The sequence below is a fragment of the Alligator sinensis genome, unplaced genomic scaffold (assembly GCF_000455745.1).
Source record: "Alligator sinensis unplaced genomic scaffold, ASM45574v1 scaffold1238_1, whole genome shotgun sequence".
Taxonomy (NCBI): Eukaryota; Metazoa; Chordata; order Crocodylia; family Alligatoridae; genus Alligator; species Alligator sinensis.
Window position 1 is genome coordinate 1151929 of NW_005842436.1, and position 21130 is coordinate 1173058.

At 48.7% G+C, this 21130-nt stretch overlaps 1 protein-coding gene across 1 annotated transcript in view; it reads right to left on the reverse strand.

Moving 5' to 3' along the window:
- Nucleotides 1–11076: 11076 nt before the first annotated feature.
- ACRBP (acrosin binding protein) overlaps nt 11077–21130 on the reverse strand; it is a 16912-nt gene continuing 6858 nt past the window's right edge. Inside the window, exons 3-6 of the mRNA XM_014523037.2 lie at nt 20576–20670; nt 19315–19438; nt 18408–18831; nt 11077–11142 (exon numbers count right to left, since the gene is read on the reverse strand). Of these exons, the coding sequence (XP_014378523.2) occupies nt 11085–11142; nt 18408–18831; nt 19315–19438; nt 20576–20670 (701 nt within the window). The 3' untranslated portion in view covers nt 11077–11084. The remainder of the gene's footprint in view (nt 11143–18407; nt 18832–19314; nt 19439–20575; nt 20671–21130) is intronic.

A 21130-nucleotide genomic window follows, 5' to 3' on the forward strand; every position in this document is an offset into this window, starting at 1 on the left:
GGAACAATATGGAAATCCCAGGCAACTGGGAGAGTGCTAATAGAGTGCCAATACTGAAAGCAGCTAGTAGGATGACTCAGGTAACTACTGACATCAGTCCAGGATAAAACAAATGGTAATCATATATGGAAGATAGTTAATACAGAATTAAAGAATGGAATATAATTAATAGCCGTCAATATAAATAAATGGAAAATTGGTCTTGTTGATCATATCTAATTTCATTTTTTGATGAGATTAAAAGTTTGGTTGATAGAAGTTTACTACAACTCTGTAGCTACTTTTTGTAAGGCTTATTATCACACAGCATTTTCAATAAAAATACAGCACTGCATATTGCCAATAAATTACACATTAAATGGATTAAAAAGTGAGTGAAAGAGATATCAAAAAGTAGTTGGCAACAAGGGAATCAGTAGTGAATGTTGTTTTTAAGCAGAGTTTTGCAGGATCCATTCTATTCAATATCTTTATGTACTTAGTATTTTATTAGTCCCATTCAGTATTCTTATTAATAATCTGGGAATAAAAATAAAATAACTACTAATAAAATGTGTAGACAACGCAGATTGGTGGAGTGGTAAACAATGACCGTAAGACAGTCATACAGAGCCATCTGGATTGCTTGGTAAACTGAGCCCATTCAAACAAAATGATTTATTCATGCATCCAGGAACAAAGAATGTAGGCCATACCTACAGAATGAAGGCCTGTATCCTGGACAGCAGTGACTTACAAAAGGATTTAGGGGTCATAGAGGACAAACAACTCCATAGTGTAATGCCGTGGCAAAAAAGGCAAATACAATCTTTGGATATACAATGAGTACTTTACCTTTGTACAGAGCATGTGTGAGAGTGGAATAGCATGCCCAGTCTGGTATATTTTAAAAAAGATATTCGAAAAATTGGAAACGGAGCATAAAAGAGCTGCAAAAATGATTCAGAGCTAGAGGCCTTATGGCAAAAGACTTACAGTGAATCTATTTAGCACGTTTAAAACATACTAAATGATGACTTATTGTGCTGTAAAAGTTCCTTCAGCTAGAGAAAATAACTGGTACTAACAGGACCTTCAATTTAGTGGAGAAAGGCATGACAAAAATTAGTGGCTGGAAGCCAATGCCAGACAAATGATGGAACCAATGACCAAGGGAAGCTGTGAACTCTCAACAAATTCCACAGTGTGGATATCTTGCATATTTTATGCAAAAGACAATGTTCAAAACATCTTGGCCCTTATTAAAGCCTGGTTTTAAGCTTTCTTCTGATACAAGCTGGTCGTGTCTACACATGCATTTACTCCAGCCTAGATTTTCCATGCTGCAAGCTACTGCACAGTGGGCATGTCTACACGTTCATTAATGTGCTTTTAATACTGCTCATTTAGTTTATTTTTTCCTTAATAAAGCACTAAATGCATAGTACCTAAAGTTACTGCACAGTAGCACTAATACTTAATGTGCATTAGCCTAATAACACAGCGCACTAGGCTATTAGCAGTGTGGGGCTTACCATGTGTCTGGGGCTGGTATGACTGTTGGTGTGGTGGGGTCTTCCCAGCAGGTGAAAGCATCTGGTTGCACCCAGTGTCCTTGGCTCGTGTGGCATGGTGACCAGGTGCCCAGCCAGGGGCCCGTCCCAGGGCGGAGCTGGCACTGCTAACAGCTGGCAGTGACATGGCCAGCCATTCCTCATGGCAGGGTCTGGGGCTGTGCAGTTGCTGAGGCAGGTGCTGGCTAGGGCTCCCTGAGCTGCTGGTGGAATGATAGGACATGATGCTGAACATCTGAGGGTCCCTCCTCCAGTGACACGTCACTGGAGGTGCTGAGGTGGTGCGGGGGCTCGGGCAGGCCACCTGTACTGGTATACACCGCATGGTTGCGACCTGGGTCCCAGGGCACGAGAATGTTAGACCATGCCACATAAAGGGCATGGTCTTACAGGCATGGCCGGACCAACAGTTGTGGTTGGTCACGGCCATCCACTGTGCCTGCAAGCCCTTGACCTTTATGCGGCACTGCCATGCTGACCATCTGTGCCCTTGCTCCTGTATCCCGGCCAACAGGACCTCATAAATATGGGAGTTTGGGTGCCCACCCTGCTCAAACTGGTACAACACCTCCACATCGCCCCAGAGTGCCACAAGGTTGCCAACCTCCTCCTCCTGGCTAAGTTAGGGTCCCAGGTGGAGGGCATGGACATGCACACATGGGCTGTGCTGGGCCTGGATGGGGAGAAAGATGCCATACTGGGTCCCACACCAGCTCTGGGCCCCCATACGGCTGTCCCTCTGTTGCTGGCCCTGGGCAGCTGCCAGTAATGCCCAATGCAGGGGCATGTTGAGGCACTGAAAGTCACGTGGCAGAGGCTATGCCCCACAGCACCTGCAGGCACAAGGCAGGCTGACAGGGGTATGTAGCAGGCAGGTGCCACTGGACCTGCTGCTTAGAGCTGGCTGCAGGTGGCCCTGGGGGTTGGCAGGCCTGGACAGAGCGTGTAGTAGGCTGCAGCAGGCAGCTGGTCCCAACAGCACTGCCCTGGCTGCTGTGTGGCGCAGCAGTGGCTAACAGCACTGCTGTGGTGCTACCAGGCAGGCACAGCCTCGCTGTACATCAGTGGTAACCAATCAGTGGATCTCAATCCACCAGTAGATCTCAGAGCTTCTTGCGGTAGATCTCAGAGCCTCTTGGAGTTGATCCGAGGCTGGGGTGGAGGGCTGAGTGCCTGTGTGCATGCATGCATGCATGTGCCCCACCCCAGCAGGGCATGGGGGAGGGAAGGGGTAGGGGCTAGATCGAGGCCCCCATGGTGAGGGACAGTGCCACAGAGGCAAGAGCATGGGTAAGTTGAGTGAGGCCCCGGCCAGGTGGAACTTACCTGTTGGGGAGGTGTGCCCCAAATTCTTTCTCCCTCTGCCTTGATCTTCCCCACCCCACCCTTCCCTCCCCACAGACTTACCTGCTGGATGGGGGGTGGGGGGCAGGTGGGTGGTGGCAGTGCACAGAAGATCTTGAGTTGCTTTTAAATGCCAAAGGTGATCTCCTACTTAAAAAGGTTGGAGACCACTTCTGTACGTGTATAGGCACCCTAAGTGACTAAGAAAAAGTATCTTCACAAAGTCTTATTTAACTGATACTAGGAACACGGCACTTAGTGGTTAACACAACAAATGGCCCTACATTCTTATTTCCTTACCTAAATTCAACCTCTCTACTCATACCCTAGGTGCTCTAAAGCTGTAGCTGAACAGATGGTTAGGGCCCATAGAGTTCTGTAAAAATGGCGGATTCTGCTCTAAAATAACTCTGGATAGATGTGGTATCAGACTTCAATGCTGTAAGTTAGAGCAGCATCGTGACTCACATCACGTCACATTCTGCAGGCATCCCATGGAGCATTGTGGCCCCCTGTCCCCTCCTGCTTCCAGGACAGCGGTCTAGCCTCAGCCAGTACTCGACTCTTCTGTCTGAGTGCAGGGCCAGGCCCACCCCTGGGATGTCACTGACAAGAAAGCCCCTGTCTCTATCACCTCCCCTGCCTTGTTTCCCTCCCAGTCAGCTATGAGCCACTATCTGATATTATCACTCAATGTACGGATTCCATCTGCCCCATCTGGACATGCATATAAATTAAAGCTTTCAATTATGTGCTGAGCTGACATTCACATGGGGCTGCCCAAGATGTTCATTTTGTACAGTGTTTTGAAGCATCTGTATCCAGATCTTAGTCTGTTCAGCTTGATCCACACTTCTCTGTCAAAGTCATGCCCAATGTGGGACTCATTTGATGTTGATATAAAACACTGTAGGAATAGATTTCAGACCGGAGTACTCTGAACTTTCATTTAATTTCCATTCACCCCACCCCTTATCTAAATTTAGCGTAACACACAAGGTCACAGTACCTGGCCTGTTGGGCTCTCCAAGGCCTAGAAACCTGCCAGCAGAGAAATGGTTAGGGTTTGTCTTCTCATGTCACTTGATCTAATGCCCAAAAGTGCAGGAAATACAAGTTGTGCAGCCTCTTATTCATAGATTCATAGATTCATAGACACTAGGACTGGAAGGGACCTTGGAAGATCATTGAGTCCAGCCCCCTGCCCCAGGGGCAGGAAGTCAGCAGGGATCATAGGATCCCAGCAAGATAAACATCCAAATGTCTCTTGAAGGTGTTCAAGGTGGGTGCTTGAACCACCTCCAGCGGCAGTCTATTCCAAACCTTGGGGGCTCGGACAGTAAAGAAGTTCTTCCTTATGTCCAGCCTGAAACGGTCGCAGAGGAGTTTGTGACCATTCGACCTTGTCATTCCTTGGGACGCTCTGTGAACAGATGTTCCCCCAGATCCTGATGAGCACCCCTGGTAAACTTGTAGGTGGCCACCAGATCACCCCTGAGCCTGTGCTTTTCTAGGCAGAAGAGTCCTATAGCTCTCAGCCTGTCGTCGTAAGGTCTGTTTTCCTGACCTCTGATCATGTGCGTGGCTCTCCTCTGCACTCTCTCAAGCTTCTCCACATCCTTTTTGAATTGTGGAGCCCAAAACTGGACACAGTACTCCAGCTGTGTCCTCACCAAAACTGAGTACAGTGCGAGAATGATGTCCTTGGATTTGCTTGAGAAGCATCTATAGATGCAAGCCAGCGTTTTGCTCACTTTACTAGCTGCAGCATCACACTGAAGGCTCATATTCATCTTGTGGTCAATCATGACTCCCAAGTCCCTTTTGCCCATAGTGCTAGCCAGAGTAGCACTGCCGAGCCTATAAGCATGCTGCAGGTTTTTCTTCCCAAGGTGGAGAACCTTGCATTTTTCCGTGGATGCTTTACCCCAGAATTTGGCATCGTCAGCGAACTTGGCCAGTCCGCTTCTGATACCAGTGTCTATATCATGGATGAAGATGTTATATAGTATAGGTCTAGGACAGAGCTTTGAGGGACCCCACTGGTTACAGGGCATCACGACGATTGACTTCCATCAACCACCACCCTCTGGGTCCTACTGCAGAGCCAATTCCCCAGCCAGCAGATCGTGGTGAGGCCGAGGCCACAGTTAGCCAGTTTTGCCAAGAACTAATCATGGGATACCAGATAGAAGGCTTTTTTGAAGTCAAGATATATGACATCAATCTCTTCCCCCTTGTCCAGGTGATAGGTCACCTGGTCATAAAAGGAAATGAGATTGGTCAAGCAAGACCTACCCGCAACAAACCCATGCTGGCTATCCCTCAGGATGTTGCCATCGGCCAGTCTGTTAAAATTGGCCTCTTTGATAATCTTTTCCAAGACCCTCCCCGGGATAGAGGTCAGGCTGATGGACCTGTAGTTAGCCAGATCCACTTTCTTCCCTTTCTTGAAGATAGGCACGACATTGGCCTTCTTCCAATCTTCGGGCACGTCACCAGAGCACCAGGACTTCTCGAAGATCCATGCCAGGGGGTGAGCTATGATGCTAGCCAGCTCCTTAAGTACCCTTGGGTGTAAGCTGTCAGGGTTGGCTGACTTGAAGGTATCCAGCCTCTCAAGGTGTTCCTTCACGAGGTCAGCACTGATGGAGGATAAGGAATCTCCCTCACTCAGGCCTCCCTGTCCCCATGGGACTGGTGGAAAACTGATGCAAAGTACTCATTTAGCAAGTTTGCTTTTTCCTGGGAGTTGGCTGTCAGTTGTCCCATCTGGTTTAGCAGGGGTCCAATGTTGCTCTTGCTTTTCCTCTGGCTCCCCACATAACTAAAAAAGGACTTTTTATTGTCCTTGATATTTGTAGCTAGCTGGAGTTCTGTCACAGCTTTGGCTTTCTTGGTTTGCTCTCTGCAGGTGGTGGATCCAGTCCTCCATCCTTTGTAGGTCTTTCTTTTAAGACGCAGGATGTCTGCTAATTCCCTGGAGAGCAAAGGGGGCTACTGTTCCCTTTTGCTGCCTTTCCTCCGAGACGGGATAGACTTTGCTTGTGCATCCAGGATTGCTCCCTTTAGGAGCAACCACTCGTCCTGGACTCCCCTCCTCTTTGGCTTGTGGCCCTTGAGGGCCTCACTGACAAGTCTCCTTAGCTTGTCTAAGTCAGCTTTCCTGAAGTCAAGGACTTCTGTATTACTGACTGACTTGCCAGCTTTATGTCAGATAGTGAAGGTGATCAGCTCGTAGTCACTGTCACCCAGCTTCCCTTTGATCATTAGGTCGCTGATTAAGTCATCCCCGATTGTCAGTACCAGGACGAGCAGCGCTTTACCTCTCATCAGCCCATAGACTTCCTGCGTCAGATAGAGCTCGTCCACGCATGAGAGAAAGCTTTGCGACTGCTTGAATTTGGCCGAGCGCTCTTCCCACGTTATGAGTCTCTGCATGCTGTTAAGTACAGTGTCAAGCTTTTTAGTGTGACAACATTTGGCCTGTATGCATAGGCGACATATACCTCCTGAGGCTGGGGGGGCACAGTTACTGCCTGCAGGTGGTGACGTAGCCATTGCTGGCGAGGACGGGCCAAGCGGAGACTGTCCACAGGTGGCTGGGGCGGTGTCGGAGGTGGGGTGGGGTTCCCCCATGGCCGATCGCCGAGGGGGGGGCCGCAGCTGGATGCCAAGCTCAGAAGTGCTGGCGGCATGCCCAGAAGTGCCAGTGGCACTTCTTGGGGTGGGGTGGGAGGGCACCAGTGCTCCGCCTGCCCCCCCTGCCTGTTGTCTAAGCCAAGAGCGCTCGCTCTTGGGGAGGGGGCACCAATGATCTCAGGGGTGCCCCTACACATTGCCTATCACCATACAGGAGCACAATATTCTGCTGGGGCATATACCATTTCAAAGGGTGCAGACAGAAGTGACAATTTTCACCCAATCTGGCCACAGAAAGTGGTCTATAGATATGGCCAAACACAAGTGCACAGATGCAGACAGCTTAAAAATGGACGATCTGGTGAAAATATGACTTCTTGTTGCATGAGGGGTCATATGAAGACATTTGAAAACAGAATGTCATCTGTAACTTATGTCTGTGCTGCCTGTGAGCCTGTTGCTGTTTTCAGAATGGGAGGGGGGAAAGGGAATGGAGAGAGTTCAGCCTGGGGGGATTTCAGCCCCTTGAGTTGGGGGCTCCAGTTCACTCACCAGCGTTGGCTGGAGAACCCCTAGAACAAGCTCCCTGTGCTCTCTTTCCCCTCTCCCATTCTGAAATGGGGACAGACTGGGAGAGAGGAGGGGCTGTTGCTTGAGGAAACCAGCTGCAGGCTAGCAGCCAGCAGCTAGATTCCACTCCTCTTTGGAACCAACAGTGAACTTCTGTTTGGTTCAGGGACTGTTGTAACTCAGAGTGCTTCCTGCAAAATATTGTCAGTTACAGCTAGCAGCTGCACTTCTGTCTGAGCCCTTCAAGTGCAGTGGTTCTGAGCACTTTGAAATTGGCACACCATGCTGTGCTGGTTAAATTTCCAAAGGCAGGTACCTGTGCAGAGACTTTACTCCTGATCCTCTGAATGTGATATTTATAGGTGAGGGAGCAGTCTAATGTGACTCGTGGGTATGTTGTGGTATGCTCATGGGGAAGGATGTGGTTGCTTACTCTGATATTCAGTGTGCTCTTGACTCCACAATTGTCCAGGTGGAAGAGTGATGATACTGATATATTGATGCTCTCCATTGGCTTTGTGCCTCTCAAACATCACTCCAACCCCCATGCCACTGGCTTAGAACAAAGCAGAGGTGCCAGAGCTAGAACCCCCTACTGTTGTTGGGGACTTATTATCACTCTGTTACACTGAGTGGGGCCATAAAACTGGATCAATGGACTGCCCCATCCTTCAAGGTTGAGTTGCTTTCCTGAGAGGGGCCAGTGTGTTTACCCAGATCCACCTGACGTAAATCCTTACCCAAACAGACCCCAGTATACAATGAAAGCTTTTTTTAAGCCCCACAACTGAGGTGTAATCAACTGGTGAATCTCCACATCTTCACTGGAGATCCTCCAGGAGCTGTTTGGCAGAGAAGTATGAATGAGCACCACAGCAGGTAAGGTGCAGTGGGAAATGGGAATTCTCCCTAGCAAACCCCCCACCTCTCCCTCCCTCTCCTCCTGAAGAACAGGAGAAGGCTCAGGCCTCCAGGTCCTGACACTTGGGTTTCCCAGCCCTCCTGGCTCCCACAGCAGGAAGATAGAACCCAGACACCCAGGTTTTGCCAGGGAGGTGAAATGCAGGCATTCCACGGCGTGGTCAGTGCCAAGTTGTGAGCAGCTGTGTGGCTTCTGGCCCCAAGCGGGGGAAATGATCTGAACGGGGGACTCACCATAGGTCCCTTGGTGTCTCCCTTGTCTGCAGACTCCACATTTGTGTGCAGGAGGCTTAGTCATGGAGTCCAAGATGCTGAGTCCAGGATGATTGAACAGGCACTTTCAGAGCATTGGAGATGTGTGGAGAGATGACACTGATGACATGAGGACCAAAAGGGATCATCGATGTTGGGGGTTGGAATGGACAGGTTGGCAACTGTTTGCACCTGTAGTGCCACAGCACTTGATCAAGTGGGGAACCAGGAATGTGCTGTGAAGGTCCAAGAATGAGGTCTATGGATGGCCAGCCACTCTCTGATGGAGGTCACATGTGTCACTACAGAGCTGAGAGAGTTGCATAACCAGGATAAGGAGTTTATGCACAGGGTCAAAGACCTCCTTGGATCCAGCTACAACATGCATGAGTTGCATCATCACCTCCTCCCACAGGAAGACTCCCAGGCTGAAGTGGTGGGGTAGGCTGCCACCCACCCCATGGACTGCTCCATATGGCAACATGCTCAAAAGTTCCACAGGGGAAGGCCCTGGATGGCAGCTGTAGGGGAATGTTCCACACTGCACATTGACTGGAGGATGCTGGGAGGGGGCAGAGGGATCCTGGAACAGGAAATCTAACATGTGGGAGCCGCTGAACCATGGTCCATGGAACCAGGAAGATGTCCAGCAGGGCCCGCTTTGGGGAGTAGAAGTGTGGGAGGGGTAGGGGACCAGCCTGCCCAAGACCTGATGCCAGGACCAACATTTACTCAGCCCACCTTCCAGGGGCAACTCGCTACACCCAGCCACTGGTGGTCACTGGTGTTAGGCGCAGGGCTCCAAAGGGAACAAGGGGTGAAAAGGAACATCCAACCAGCCCACTAAGCCAGGCCTCTGTGGGCCCAGGTCCTGGTGTGGGGAATGGCAGCCCTCTGGGCTCTGGCCCAAGCTCCAGAGCAGGCAACATTCCACAATTTTTCTTTACAATACACATGAAAAGTTTGGCAGCTGCAACATTTAATTAAACCAAGGGGTGGCAGTTTCACACATAGCATTCCCCCTGCCACCCTAACTTTTCGTGTTTGTTAAATTAAGTGACCCCACCAACGGCATGGGCGACTGGTACCTCCTGAGTCGGGGGGCACTTGCCCCCCCAGTGGCCAGTCAGTGACCAGGGTGGGGGAGCGGTTCCCCCACAGCCAATCGTGCCAACCCATACGTGACAGTGACGCACTACTGGCACTTCCAGACATGTCACTGGCACTTCTGGGTCAGCACGATCGGCCGCGGGGGAAACCCACCCCAGTCAGTGTGATTGGCCACAGGGGGAGTGCAGTGATTGCTTCTCTTGGCACCCCACTCCCCAGCCGGTGCTCTCAGGGGGGCACCAGTGCTCTTGCCTGCCTCCCCTGCCTGTCGCCTAAGTGGGGAATGCTGCCTGTCAGGGGGTGCATCAGTGCTTTCAGGGGGTGCACGTGCACCCCTTACGCATTGCCACTGTCCAACGGCATAACCACCTAGGCAGGGTCTTTTCCCCATTCTCTCAATGTTAACTGAGAAGAAGGTTCCAAGTGCCAGAGCAAGCAACATTGCATGGTCTTTGTTTAATAAACACACTAACAGTTTGGCAGCTTTGACATTTGATTAAAATGAGGCATGTTTCTGCCTCATGCTGCATTGCCCCGGACCCCAGTGTGTGCCCCCAGGTGTGGGGGTGGGAATTGGGAAGGGGAGGGGAAGGATGACGATGCCCAGGCAGCCTGGGTTGTGGGCAGAGGTATCCGTGATACAGAGCTAGAGGGGCCCATGGCAGGAAACCCACAACCTGGTACCAGGGTGTAGGAAATCAAAGGCCTTGGGCCCTACTCATCCAGGAATAGTTCCTGGTTCATGCAGGTAAAGAGGTAGTCAGCCAGGGCTTTGCAGATCCAGACAGTGTGGGGTTGGGGCCACACACATCATTGTGGGGCTTGCCCTCTCCCCCATCCCTGTACCACATGTGCTCACGATCCCAGGCCAAGTCAGTATTTGAAGTGCTCCTTTCAGCGATCCAGCTGCTCTCCATAGGGCCTCATGAGCCAGGGCAAGAAGAGCTATGCCAGGCCACTGAAAAGGATCGGGGAGTGATGATGTTGCTAATAATTAAATCAGGGACCCTGGGAACATAGCACTCACTCTCCATCACCCTGAGGAATAGGGAGTTGCACTAGAGGCAGGCATCGTCCTTATTGACCGTGTGAAAGTCAGTGGTCCAGTCATGCCCCAGATGCCTAGGTTCTGTGTGTGTGTCTGCACGTGTGTATGTGCATGTGAGTGCCCAGGACAACTGGGTTCAGGGGGTGAGGGGGGCCATCCAGGTGGGCAGCTGATGTCCTTGCCAGCCAATCAGGGGCAGCTTGATTGTTTGGTTCTGCTCAGGAGTCTTCGGCAGCCTGGGGAGCCTGTGGGGTATGCTGGGAGGCATGTGAGAGCTCCCACTGCACCTGCTGTGCTTGGGCCATTCAGGCAGGCTCTGAGGCTCCCCACCACAATCAGCATGGGCTAATGTGTGTTCCACTTCCTCCGGACATAAACAGGGGCACAGAGAGTAAAGCTTTGAAAGTTAAAGTGTTTCCATGGTGGGCTTCTCGAATGCCTGTACTTACTTAGCCAGAATGATTATGTTCATCTGCCAATGGGCTCTATTTGCTCAATGACACTAACTTGTAATCTGGTTACCTACTGTTCTAGATGGATATATAAGTATACCTCTCATACAATGCTGCTTACCCCAAGCATTCGGAAGTCATGAATCTGGCACCCAAAATGATTTTTAAAAATAATAAATTTGTTGTTTTTATTTACCTTCTGGATATTGAAATGTCAGACTGCACTGGAATTAGATCTTCTGGGTTTTCTCTGCAATCAGGAGAGTCAAAAAAATTACTTTAAAAAGAGAAGATAAAAGCTGGTATTCTCTGTTTTTTGTTGAGTCTTGTGAATGATGCAGCTGCGTGAGGTATTGGCAACACTGCATGTACTACATTTCTTTTAGGTACAAGGGATTTACCAAACCATTGAGGATTTTCAGTCCATCTTGCCTTCTCTCTTCTGCTGCCTACAAATGCTGCCATTAGGAAGCTGCCCATAGCCACTGCTGTAGTTAGTGCAGCCACTCTAGACACTGATCCCTGCAGTCTTGAGGCCCCTGCAGAACTGGTCACAGAGGCCCAGAAGAAGGTCTGCTTTTCACAGCTATGCATTTGCAGCACAACAGGGGGTTGGAGAGGTTGCTCCGAGCCATAGAGGTTGTGGCTCAGTGCCTCTGGTCAGCCACAACAAAGAATTAAAGCAGTGAAAACTGTTTTGCTTCTGGCACCATGCTCAGAAACACCATGCTGAGCTGCACACAAGAAACCATTTGCAGCTCACAAAGAGCAGTTGTATTAGTCCTACTAACTCCAGAAGCAGTGCTGCACATTTGCTTTATTTATGTGTGTACAGGCATGGAGCAGTCTTGTTACCCTACTTACGTAAGATCATCCCTAAAGATACTTACACCTATGAGAAACCTGCTATGGGTCCTACAGGTTTATTGAAGAAAACTCCCAATTCATGGCATTTCAGGAAAAGGCCCAAACACCAGTAATAGTAAAAATGTATTACTGACTTTAAACTGACCCTTACTTTTTTATATCTGGGCATTATTATAAATGCAACTGATTATCCTTCTATGATATTAATAAACTCCTTCATACATAGAACATTCCAGTGAGATGACTGCTATATCTATCTGACAATAACATCTCCAGCAGAGGGTTATTTCTGGTTCCACCCCTCCAGCAAGGTAACAAAAGATTCCTCTGCCACAAAAGGGAAAAAACCCCAAAAAATAAATCCAAAGAAAAAGACAATCCTCTTGCACAGCTTAACACTCTCAGAGCTCTATGGTTCCAGTTTCCTGAGCAGGGCAGCAAGAAATTCTAGCCCAAACTGAGTACTCAGGATACTAGACCAACACCTAGAATATTCAGATACACAAGTCACTGAAAAGAAAACATAAAAGCACAGCAGCAAGCTAAACTACATGTCCTTGTATAGAAATATCCTGTGACTATGCTGCCCCTTACCACTGTGAAACATGCACAATAAAACACTCTCCACATGACCAATCAGTGACCAGTAACTACTAAACATGACCATCAGAAGACACAAAGCTGGCTCTAAACCTGGAGAGAACTGACTTGGGCACAAGAAGTGTCTTATTGGTTCTGCCAATCCCAAGAACAATCTTCAGGGCCCTGGGTACTCTCTACTAGTGTTCTCTATATAGACATATATTAGCATAGCTGCTGTGCACATATTCAGTGTAAGTATAGGCAGCAGAAGGGGTGAGCTAACGGGGCTCAGTCCCCCCAAACCTCAGGGCAGCCCAGCCGCAGGCTGCAGCAGGGGGGAGGAGCACGCCAGGATCGCAGCTGGCCCAGCACAGCAAGTCAGTAAGTTTCTTTTGACTGCCTGTGCTTGGGGAAGACAGATCGAGACCCCCACAGTGAAGGAGGGAGCAGAGTAGGGGCAGGGTTGAATCATTCATCCCTGTCCCTGCCCCTGCCCCGTTCCCTGCTGCACTGTGGGGATTGCCCCACAACCCAGCCTGGCCAGGGCCTCATTCACAGGGAATGTTGAGGGGCATATTGTCATTTACAGGGAATGGGGCCCTGGCCAGGCCAGGTTGTGGGGCAATGGGAGCCCGGCGGCTCATCCAGGGTTGTGGGTGAGTGGCTCCTGCTTTTGTGCGCACTGCAGGGGAGCCGGGAAAGGAGGGGTACATTCGTCCTCCTCCCCCTGGCTTCCCCATGCCACGCCCCTGGATGAGCCGCTGGGCTCTGACTGCCCCACGACCCAGCCCAGCCAGGGCCATGCTCATGGTGAATGGGTACCTGGCTGGGTCGTGGGACAATCAGAGCCTGTGGTTCCTCCAGAGCTGCGGCATAGGTAGCTAAAGTGCGGGGTGGGGGGCAGTGGCCCCCTATCTTTGCACAGGCCAAGGGCAGGCTACAGTTGTGCTCTGCCTGCTCCCCATCTCTGTGCCTTGCTGCAGCCTTTGAAAGCAACTCCATGTGCCTCACTGCTCAGCCTGCTCAGCAGTGGGACCTACATGGTGCTGTGCTGCTTTCAAAGGCTGCAGTGAGGGGCAGAGGCAGGGAGCAGGCAGAGCGCAACTGTAGCCTGCCCTTGCCTCATGCAAAGATTGGCTCCCCGGTGCTGTGGCTCTGGAGGAGCCCCCAGGCTCTTCTCGGGTCAGGGTGTCCTGGGGGCTCCATCCCCTCTGACCCAGCTGAGGCTGGTCATGCTCCAGCTACAGGCCTCCCCCCAGGCAGTGCAATACCGGGGCCAGGACAGTGCCGGTGCGGAGAGGCAGCCAGGGTGGGTGTGGGGTTGGGGGGCAGTGGATGTCAGCACCGGGCAATGACCCCTGGCATAGGGAAAGGGGCAGACACACTGGTATACCACACTCTGGTCCTGATCCCAGCCCAAATCTCACTCCCTCCCCGCCTTCCCCTTCCCCTTCCCCCACAGACTTTTTTTTGGGGGGAGGAGGGTACGCACGTGAGTGTGCACTCAGCCCCCGCCCAATTTTTTTTTCTCCCTCTGCCTATGAGTGTAAGAAGGTTGGTGCACCTACTGCCATTCAGGCAGGCTTTGCTACCCTAGGGGCTGTGTCTAGACAAGAAGGGGTACAAGGTTTGTGGTGTCACAAACTGCACATATTGAACATTAAAATGTGTCCCATGTTGCAAATTTGGAGTGCAAGGACAAAATGTGTTACTAGGATTTCCCAGTAGCAAAAAAAAAAAAGCACCTGGAAAAAAAAGTAGTAAGGCACACACTACAATAGCATGTGCCATGGAGGCTTGATCCTCCAGGGAGATGCTCTGACTGCTGGCCAGAGTGTCTCCACTCCTTTGTTTGTGCCCCAGATACTTCAGCATGCCAGGAGCCAGGAGGAGCTGGGAAAGGGCTGTTTGCCTAAAGCAGGACAATTTGCCCTCAACAAAGTGCACTTGAAGGGGCATATGCTGTGGCACAAAGTAGTGGCACAAATTTGTACCTCTACGATTTTTCCCACTGCAAGTCTATTCCCCTGCTCATCTGGATGTGGCCAAGGAGTCCTTCAGACCATTCAAGCAATACCCATAAGCAGGCTTGGGAGTCTGCAAACTTACTGTCTGGCTTTGCTTCCTTGGGAGCCCCTTAGCCTGTTCTCATAATACAAAACAATACTCTTTGGTCTAAAGCAGTGGTTCTCAACTGGGGTGCTGGGCATCCCCCAGGTGTCACCAGATATGAGGAGATAAGCACAGATTCAGTCTTGTCCCTGTCTGGTCAGTCCCCCACCCTCTCTTCAAGGAAGAAAGCACTGAAATATATTAATTAGTTTTTGAAACTGGGGGTGGTACTCAATTCAAAAAAGTTATGGAGGGGGTGGAGGTGGCAGGGCTCAAGTCCAAAAAAGGTTGAGAAACACTGATCTCAACAAACAAATAAGTATCTGGACATGAAGACCTGCCCAGAAGACCTGCCAGGGAGTCAGTTGGTCCTTTGGATAAAAGGGATATTAAAGGATGACAGGGCCATTGTCAAGAAACTAAATGAATTCTTTGCATCTGTCTTCACTGTGGAAGTTGTTTGGTAGATTCCCCTCACCAGATCTACTCCTCTCTAGAGGCAAGTCAGTGGAGTTGACCCAAACTGAGGTTTCAACAGATGTGGTCCTAGAGGAAATTGATAAACTAAACAGGAAATTATTCTGATAAAAATTGATAAACTATCACAGGAAATTGATAAACTAAATTATCAGGATCTTATGACATTCACCTTAGGGTCCTGAAGGAGCTCAGAGTGGAAATTACCAAACTCCTAAGTGTAGCATACAACCTATCATTAAAAACAGCTTTGGTATCAGAGGACTGGAGGATTGCTAATATGACTCCCATATTTAAAAAAGGCTCTGGAAGGGATGCACAGAATTACAGGCTGGTGAACCTAACTTCCTGGAAACTGGTAGAAACAATAATAATAATAATAATAATAATAATAGAATTATTCAGCACATGGACAACCATGACTTGCTGGGGAGGAATCAACATGGCTTTATCAAAGAGAAATCATGCCTCACCAATCTTCTAGAGTTCTTTGAGGATGTCAATAAGCAGGTGGATCAGGGTGATCCAGTTGACATAGTGTTTCTGGACTTACAAAAAGCCTTTAATAAGGTCCCCCATCAGAGACTTGTAACTAAATTAGGTAGTTGTGGGATTACAGGGAAGGTCCACTCATGTATTAGAAATTGTCCCAAAGATAGAAAGCAAAAGTGAGTATCAAGAGTCAGTTTTCAGGATGGAAAGAAGTAAACACTGGGGTCCCCAAGGGATCTTTGTTTGGGACCAGTGCTGTTCAACACATTTATAATAAATGGTCTGGAAAAGGGATGAATAGCGAGGCAGCCAGATTTGCAGATGACACAAAATTGTTTAAAGTGATGAAAACCAAGGTGGACAAAGGAACTACAGAAGGATTTGGCAAGATTGAGTGCATGGGCAACTAAATGGCAGATGAAATTCAATGTAGATAAGTGTAAAGTGATACAAACGGGCAAAAATAACCCAAACTACACTTACACTATGATGGGCACTACATTAACTCTTACCACACAGGAAAGAAATCTGGGAGTCATTGTGGACAGTTAACAAAAAAAATCAGCTCAGTGCTCAGCAGCCATCAAAAAGGCAAAAAAAAATGTTAGGGATTATTAAGAAGGGAACTGTAATCAAAACAGAAAGTCTCATTATGCCCCTTTATAAATTCATTGTGTGTCCACACCTTGAATAACGTGCCCATATCTGTCCCACCTCAAAAAGTATATACAAGAACTAGAGAAAGTACAGAGAAGGGCAACAAGGATGATTAGTGATATGGAAGGGCTTTCAAATGAGAAGAGACTAAAGAAGCTAGGCCTATTCAGTTTAGAAGAGAGATGCTTGTGGGGGGACATGAGCAGGGTTTCCAAAATACTAAAAGGTGAAGAGAAAGTAAATAGGGATTTATTATTTACTCTCTCTCTCTCTCAGGATAAGAACCAGAGGTCAAAAAATGAAACAAGTAGGTAGCAAGTTTAAAACTAACAAAAGGAAGTTCTTTATTACACTATGTGTAATTAAAATATGGAACTCATTGCCACAGCATATTGTGGAAGCTGACAGTTTAGCCAAATTAAAAAAGAGAATGGACAGATTCTTAGAGGAAAGGTGTATCAGTAGCTATTGAGTACAGGAGTGAGGGGCACAGCCTCTGAATCAGAACTTCCTAGACCTTAAATCCTGGAGACTGCAAGTGAGAGAGGAACAGTGGAAAAAAACCCTGGTTGTGCCATGTTCACTCTCCCTTTCAGCATCTATTCTCTGACCTCATGTGACACAGGAGACTGAGGAATACGGATCTATGTTCTGACCCAGTAAATGGCATATCTTGTGTTCTTATAAATTCTTATGTTCCATGTACAGCAAACCTTTAGCCTATCTCCAGACAGCAGGAAAAGGCCCTCTAGCTCCAGCCCATCCTAGAATCAAGCACCACTACCCAGTCTGCTCCCTGCCCTCAAACTGTTCCTTCCCCTAGCTCAAGCTCCTTGCTGTAGCCCAGGCTGGGTTTTTAACTGCCAGCTAATCACCCACAGCTGGATCCCTAGCCCAGGGTGTCTACTTTCTTTAAAGTACTAGACTACTCTTTTACATGCAGACAGAGCACTCCTGAAACCTTTGTCATGCAGGATCCTCAGCAAAGAAACTTACACCTCCTGTTGCTCACAGACAATGGAAGACAGACACAGAGAGGCACTTTCTACTCAAATGTCCCAAACAACATGGACAGGTGAGATATTTCCACAGATCACCAGGAACTGTAAAATACTGGCCATGGGGAAAAGGAGCAGAGCAGCGGATATACAAGAATGGCAAATGCACATAGGATCAAACCCAAAACAGTTTACCCGTCTCACAAAAATACCTGGGGAGACTGTATCATTTCACCTTTGGCAATACTTGCCCTCCTTAAGGACTTCCTGTTTGAGCCAAACAACTGAACTGAGCTGGTGGGGAGCTCATTCTATGCATGTGTTTCTGAAAAGCTCTGCTGTGTGATGCATGAGCTGGCAGGGCAGTGTGCATTGTTATGAAGCTCTGCTTACCCTCCCTGGGCACAAGAGCATGTCTATGCAAGAGAAGCTCACTGTGCATATACACAAGGTAGAGTGTGGGGAAATGGCCATGGTGTGATAGATGAAAATTTACTTTTACAGTAAAGCCCCCTGGCTTTACTGTAATATTTCTCTGTTAACAGTGCTCATGTTATTGTAATGTTGTATGCCTCATTTTCTTCATAAAGCTAGTACATGGGAAAGGAATAAGTTAAAGAGATAATGAAGCAAGAGATCTGCCTATGTGTGGGACAAGACAAGGTGGACCTCTAGTATCTACAGAGTCTTGAATAGTTTTGTTGGCACATCAGCAAAGGTGAAATGGCCCACACTTGGGAAGCTGGTGGCGATAAACACAGGGCAGGTTGAACAAGTTAGTTGTCAGCTGCTGAGCATGGTGTCAGGAGAGTAGGATGAGCTAGGAGCTGAGGAGTTGTGGGTCTCAGAGCCCATAAAAACTGAAAAAGAAACAGCTGAGTGTCTTTGGGGGTACCCTGGGCTGTGTGGGCTGTATTGGAGATGGAGGAACAGCTTTACCCTTGGAAGGGGCAGAAAACCCCTGGCTGGGTGGCCTCCACCTCAGTAAATGCTTTTACTAAGAGACTGTCTGCTTTGCTACTTGGAACTTTTGAGTTGCACTCGGTCTCCCCAGAAAGAGGCAAAATCTCACTCAGGAGCAGAACTGGATGCTAATTATTGAGTCAGGGGCCACAGAGTACCAGGGAAGGTGAGAGACTGAAAGGACAGGATCTCAGAAAAGGAAGGAGCCTGACCTCCCCCTTTGCTCTAGAAGCCAAGTCTGGGCTGGCTTTGAGGGACTCTCTCAGAGGCCAGACAAGGCCATATTAGTCCTGTGCAAGCACCTGCTGGAGGGCACTCTCTGACACATGGCTACTTGGACCACTTGTTAGCTGGGTCTTTACCTTACCTGCCAGCGAAGCTTGCTACTGGGACCTCTTCCTGGGCACCACTGTTTGAACCCTTCTGGTCTAGCTCAGTGCCTACTGGCACAGGTGTGGTCTTCACATCCAGAGACCCCTCCAAGGAGAATGCTAAGTTGATTAGCTGCTCGATGACATAGTCTATGTGTTGTTTTGTGCCCCTCTCAATCTTGGTGCTGAGCTTCACCCCCAGTGATGTTTCAGATAAGGTTGTGACTGCCTGGCCTTGTAGGTGCCCTGGCAGGTCCAGGCGCTCTTGGGTTCTTTGGCGCACTGGCATGACATGGAGGAACCCTTTGGGCATCGGCTCCTGGCCTGAAACAGCATACGCATATTTCAGGATAGCGTCAATGTGGGGGTATAGCCGGATGTCAGTGTGCTGCCTGCGATCCTCCTTCAGGTGCCTAGAATCTAGATGAAGAACAAGATGCAGAGCATCTGAAGAACAGATAAATCTCACACGCCATTCTCAGAAACATCCCCCATGCATATAAACACAGGCACACATGAGCACGCATGCTTCTTGGATTCTTGTCAGTTAAGATGTGCATGCATCCAATCCTGCTCTCTCCTATTGTTGATCACTTATATGATCTCTGCCAATATGTGCACTCTTCAATCTGTGTCTCTCCTTTCTATCTCTCTCTCTCTCACACACACACACACACACACACACACCCCATTACTCCCATCAAGGAGGTGCAACCCCAGGATACAATCTTGTACAGTGTTAGTCTGGTCCCACAACTATGCCTGCAGATCCCTTTACATTCCTACCCATCCCCTCTTCCTCTTTGCATGGGGCCCTGTGTATAATTTCTCTATGAGGCAGAATAAAGAGAAGAGATAGAGCCAGAGGGGCACGAATGATGAATTGCCCCAGCACTGTTGTACCTGGTTTCTTAGGAGGGCTGGTCAGGGCAAGTGAGTCGCTCTTTGCCCAAGAGCCCATGGTATGAGGCCTTTCTGCTTGGGCTGGAGACTTTTTAGGGGGAGGCAAGTCAGGACACAGGATTCTCTGAATGGGGAGAGAGAGGGAGAAGTTAGAGCCCCCCAGTGCGGTATACCCTGCAAGATTCTTCCTTTTCCCTGCAATAGTCCTTCTTAAAATACTTTCCCTTTATTATGATAATCTTGTCTGAACTTTCTCTCTTCCAATCCAGCCATCCCTCAAGACTCCTCCATTCTCCTGCAATAGCCCCACCAGACTCCTCTCCTTCATGAGGATAAATGGAACATAGGAACATGGAAATACAGGGCTGGAAGGGGCTTACTGGCCCATCAAATCCCATCCTTTGTGTTTGCAGGCAAGTGTTATATAAGGAGCCCTGAAAAATTATCCATTCTAACCCTTTAGACTCCACAATCACATGCACAATCTGATCTATGGGATAAATTTCTTCCTGACACCAAATCTGGTGCTCAGGCTGACCCTGAGTGGAAAAGAAAGACCCTCAAGCCAGGTACACAAAGGATTTCTAAGTATCAATAACAGCACAGGTGCACCCCAGTCAAACACCCACTTTTACCTATGGCCCCTGTCCAATGATTGAGAAGAAGGTATGAAGGGAAAAAAACAGCAATGAAGCATTCTTGAGGGAAAAACTTTGAATAAAAAAAACTTTGACTTGCAAATACTTTGAATCCACATCTCAGATGTGCTGATAATTGATCCAAGGACCTCCCCTTCTCATCACACTGTCCCTTTCAAATTCTACCCTGAAGTTATTCCAGATCTTAGCCACCACTCATTTGCTTAGAAGACTGTTTCAAACATTACTAATTCTGCCTAAGCCCCTTCCCTCCCCTGCAACAATCCTTCAAGGTTTATCCCCACCCTTGAAGTACACCCTCTAGGCCCCTCCCTTCATTATGATAATCTCTCCAAGAACTGTTCCCTCCTCAGTGGATGCATCTACATGTAATAAATGGCACTAACAATGCTCTGTAACCAGTGCTACTGTACAGTAGTGCCAGTGCACGTTTTTTAGGTGATGCTAATGTGCAGTAGACTAATTCTACTGTGCATTAACACATTAGCATGGTTTTTGCCTGCTGTGCTAATGCACAGTAGAATTAGTCTACTGTGTATTTAGTGTCTCATATAGATGCACCCACTGATAGTCTCCCTACCCCTCAGACCTGCCCACCTCACCTTGATGTAAAACTTGCGAGTGGTACAACGGTATTGTGCAAACTCACAAAAGGTCTGAAACAAGGAGGCTTCTGGGAGGTTGGTACATACTGAGCCTAGGGTGAGAGGAAACGTAAACTGAGATGAAAGGAGTGGGGAAATCAACCTCATAAGCAGCATGAATCAGATTCTGACTCAAGTACCTGGTCCATTCTTGTTGCTGGCCAAGAAGGGAATGCTCCTTGGTTGCTTGAGTGAACAGCCAAGTTAAAAACATCCAATTGGAGCCAGGAGGCAGTGCACTACATTGCTAAAGTTCACATGGCCTCCTATCTCACAACTCTTGTTACAGCATCTCGCCCCATGGCTGCCTTGGTCAACCTACTTTGGACCTCTTTCCTTTGTCATACGGTGTTAAAGCCCTTGTAGCAGACATCTGGTTTTCCACATCGAGGAAAACAAACAGGAGCAGTGATTTTGTGGGTGTCACGGCGGGGTCCTGGCGGAGGGCCGTGTGCTCCTTAAGGTCCCTCGCTCCGTGTCAGGCCGGCCCAAGGCACCCTCTAATTCTCGCCC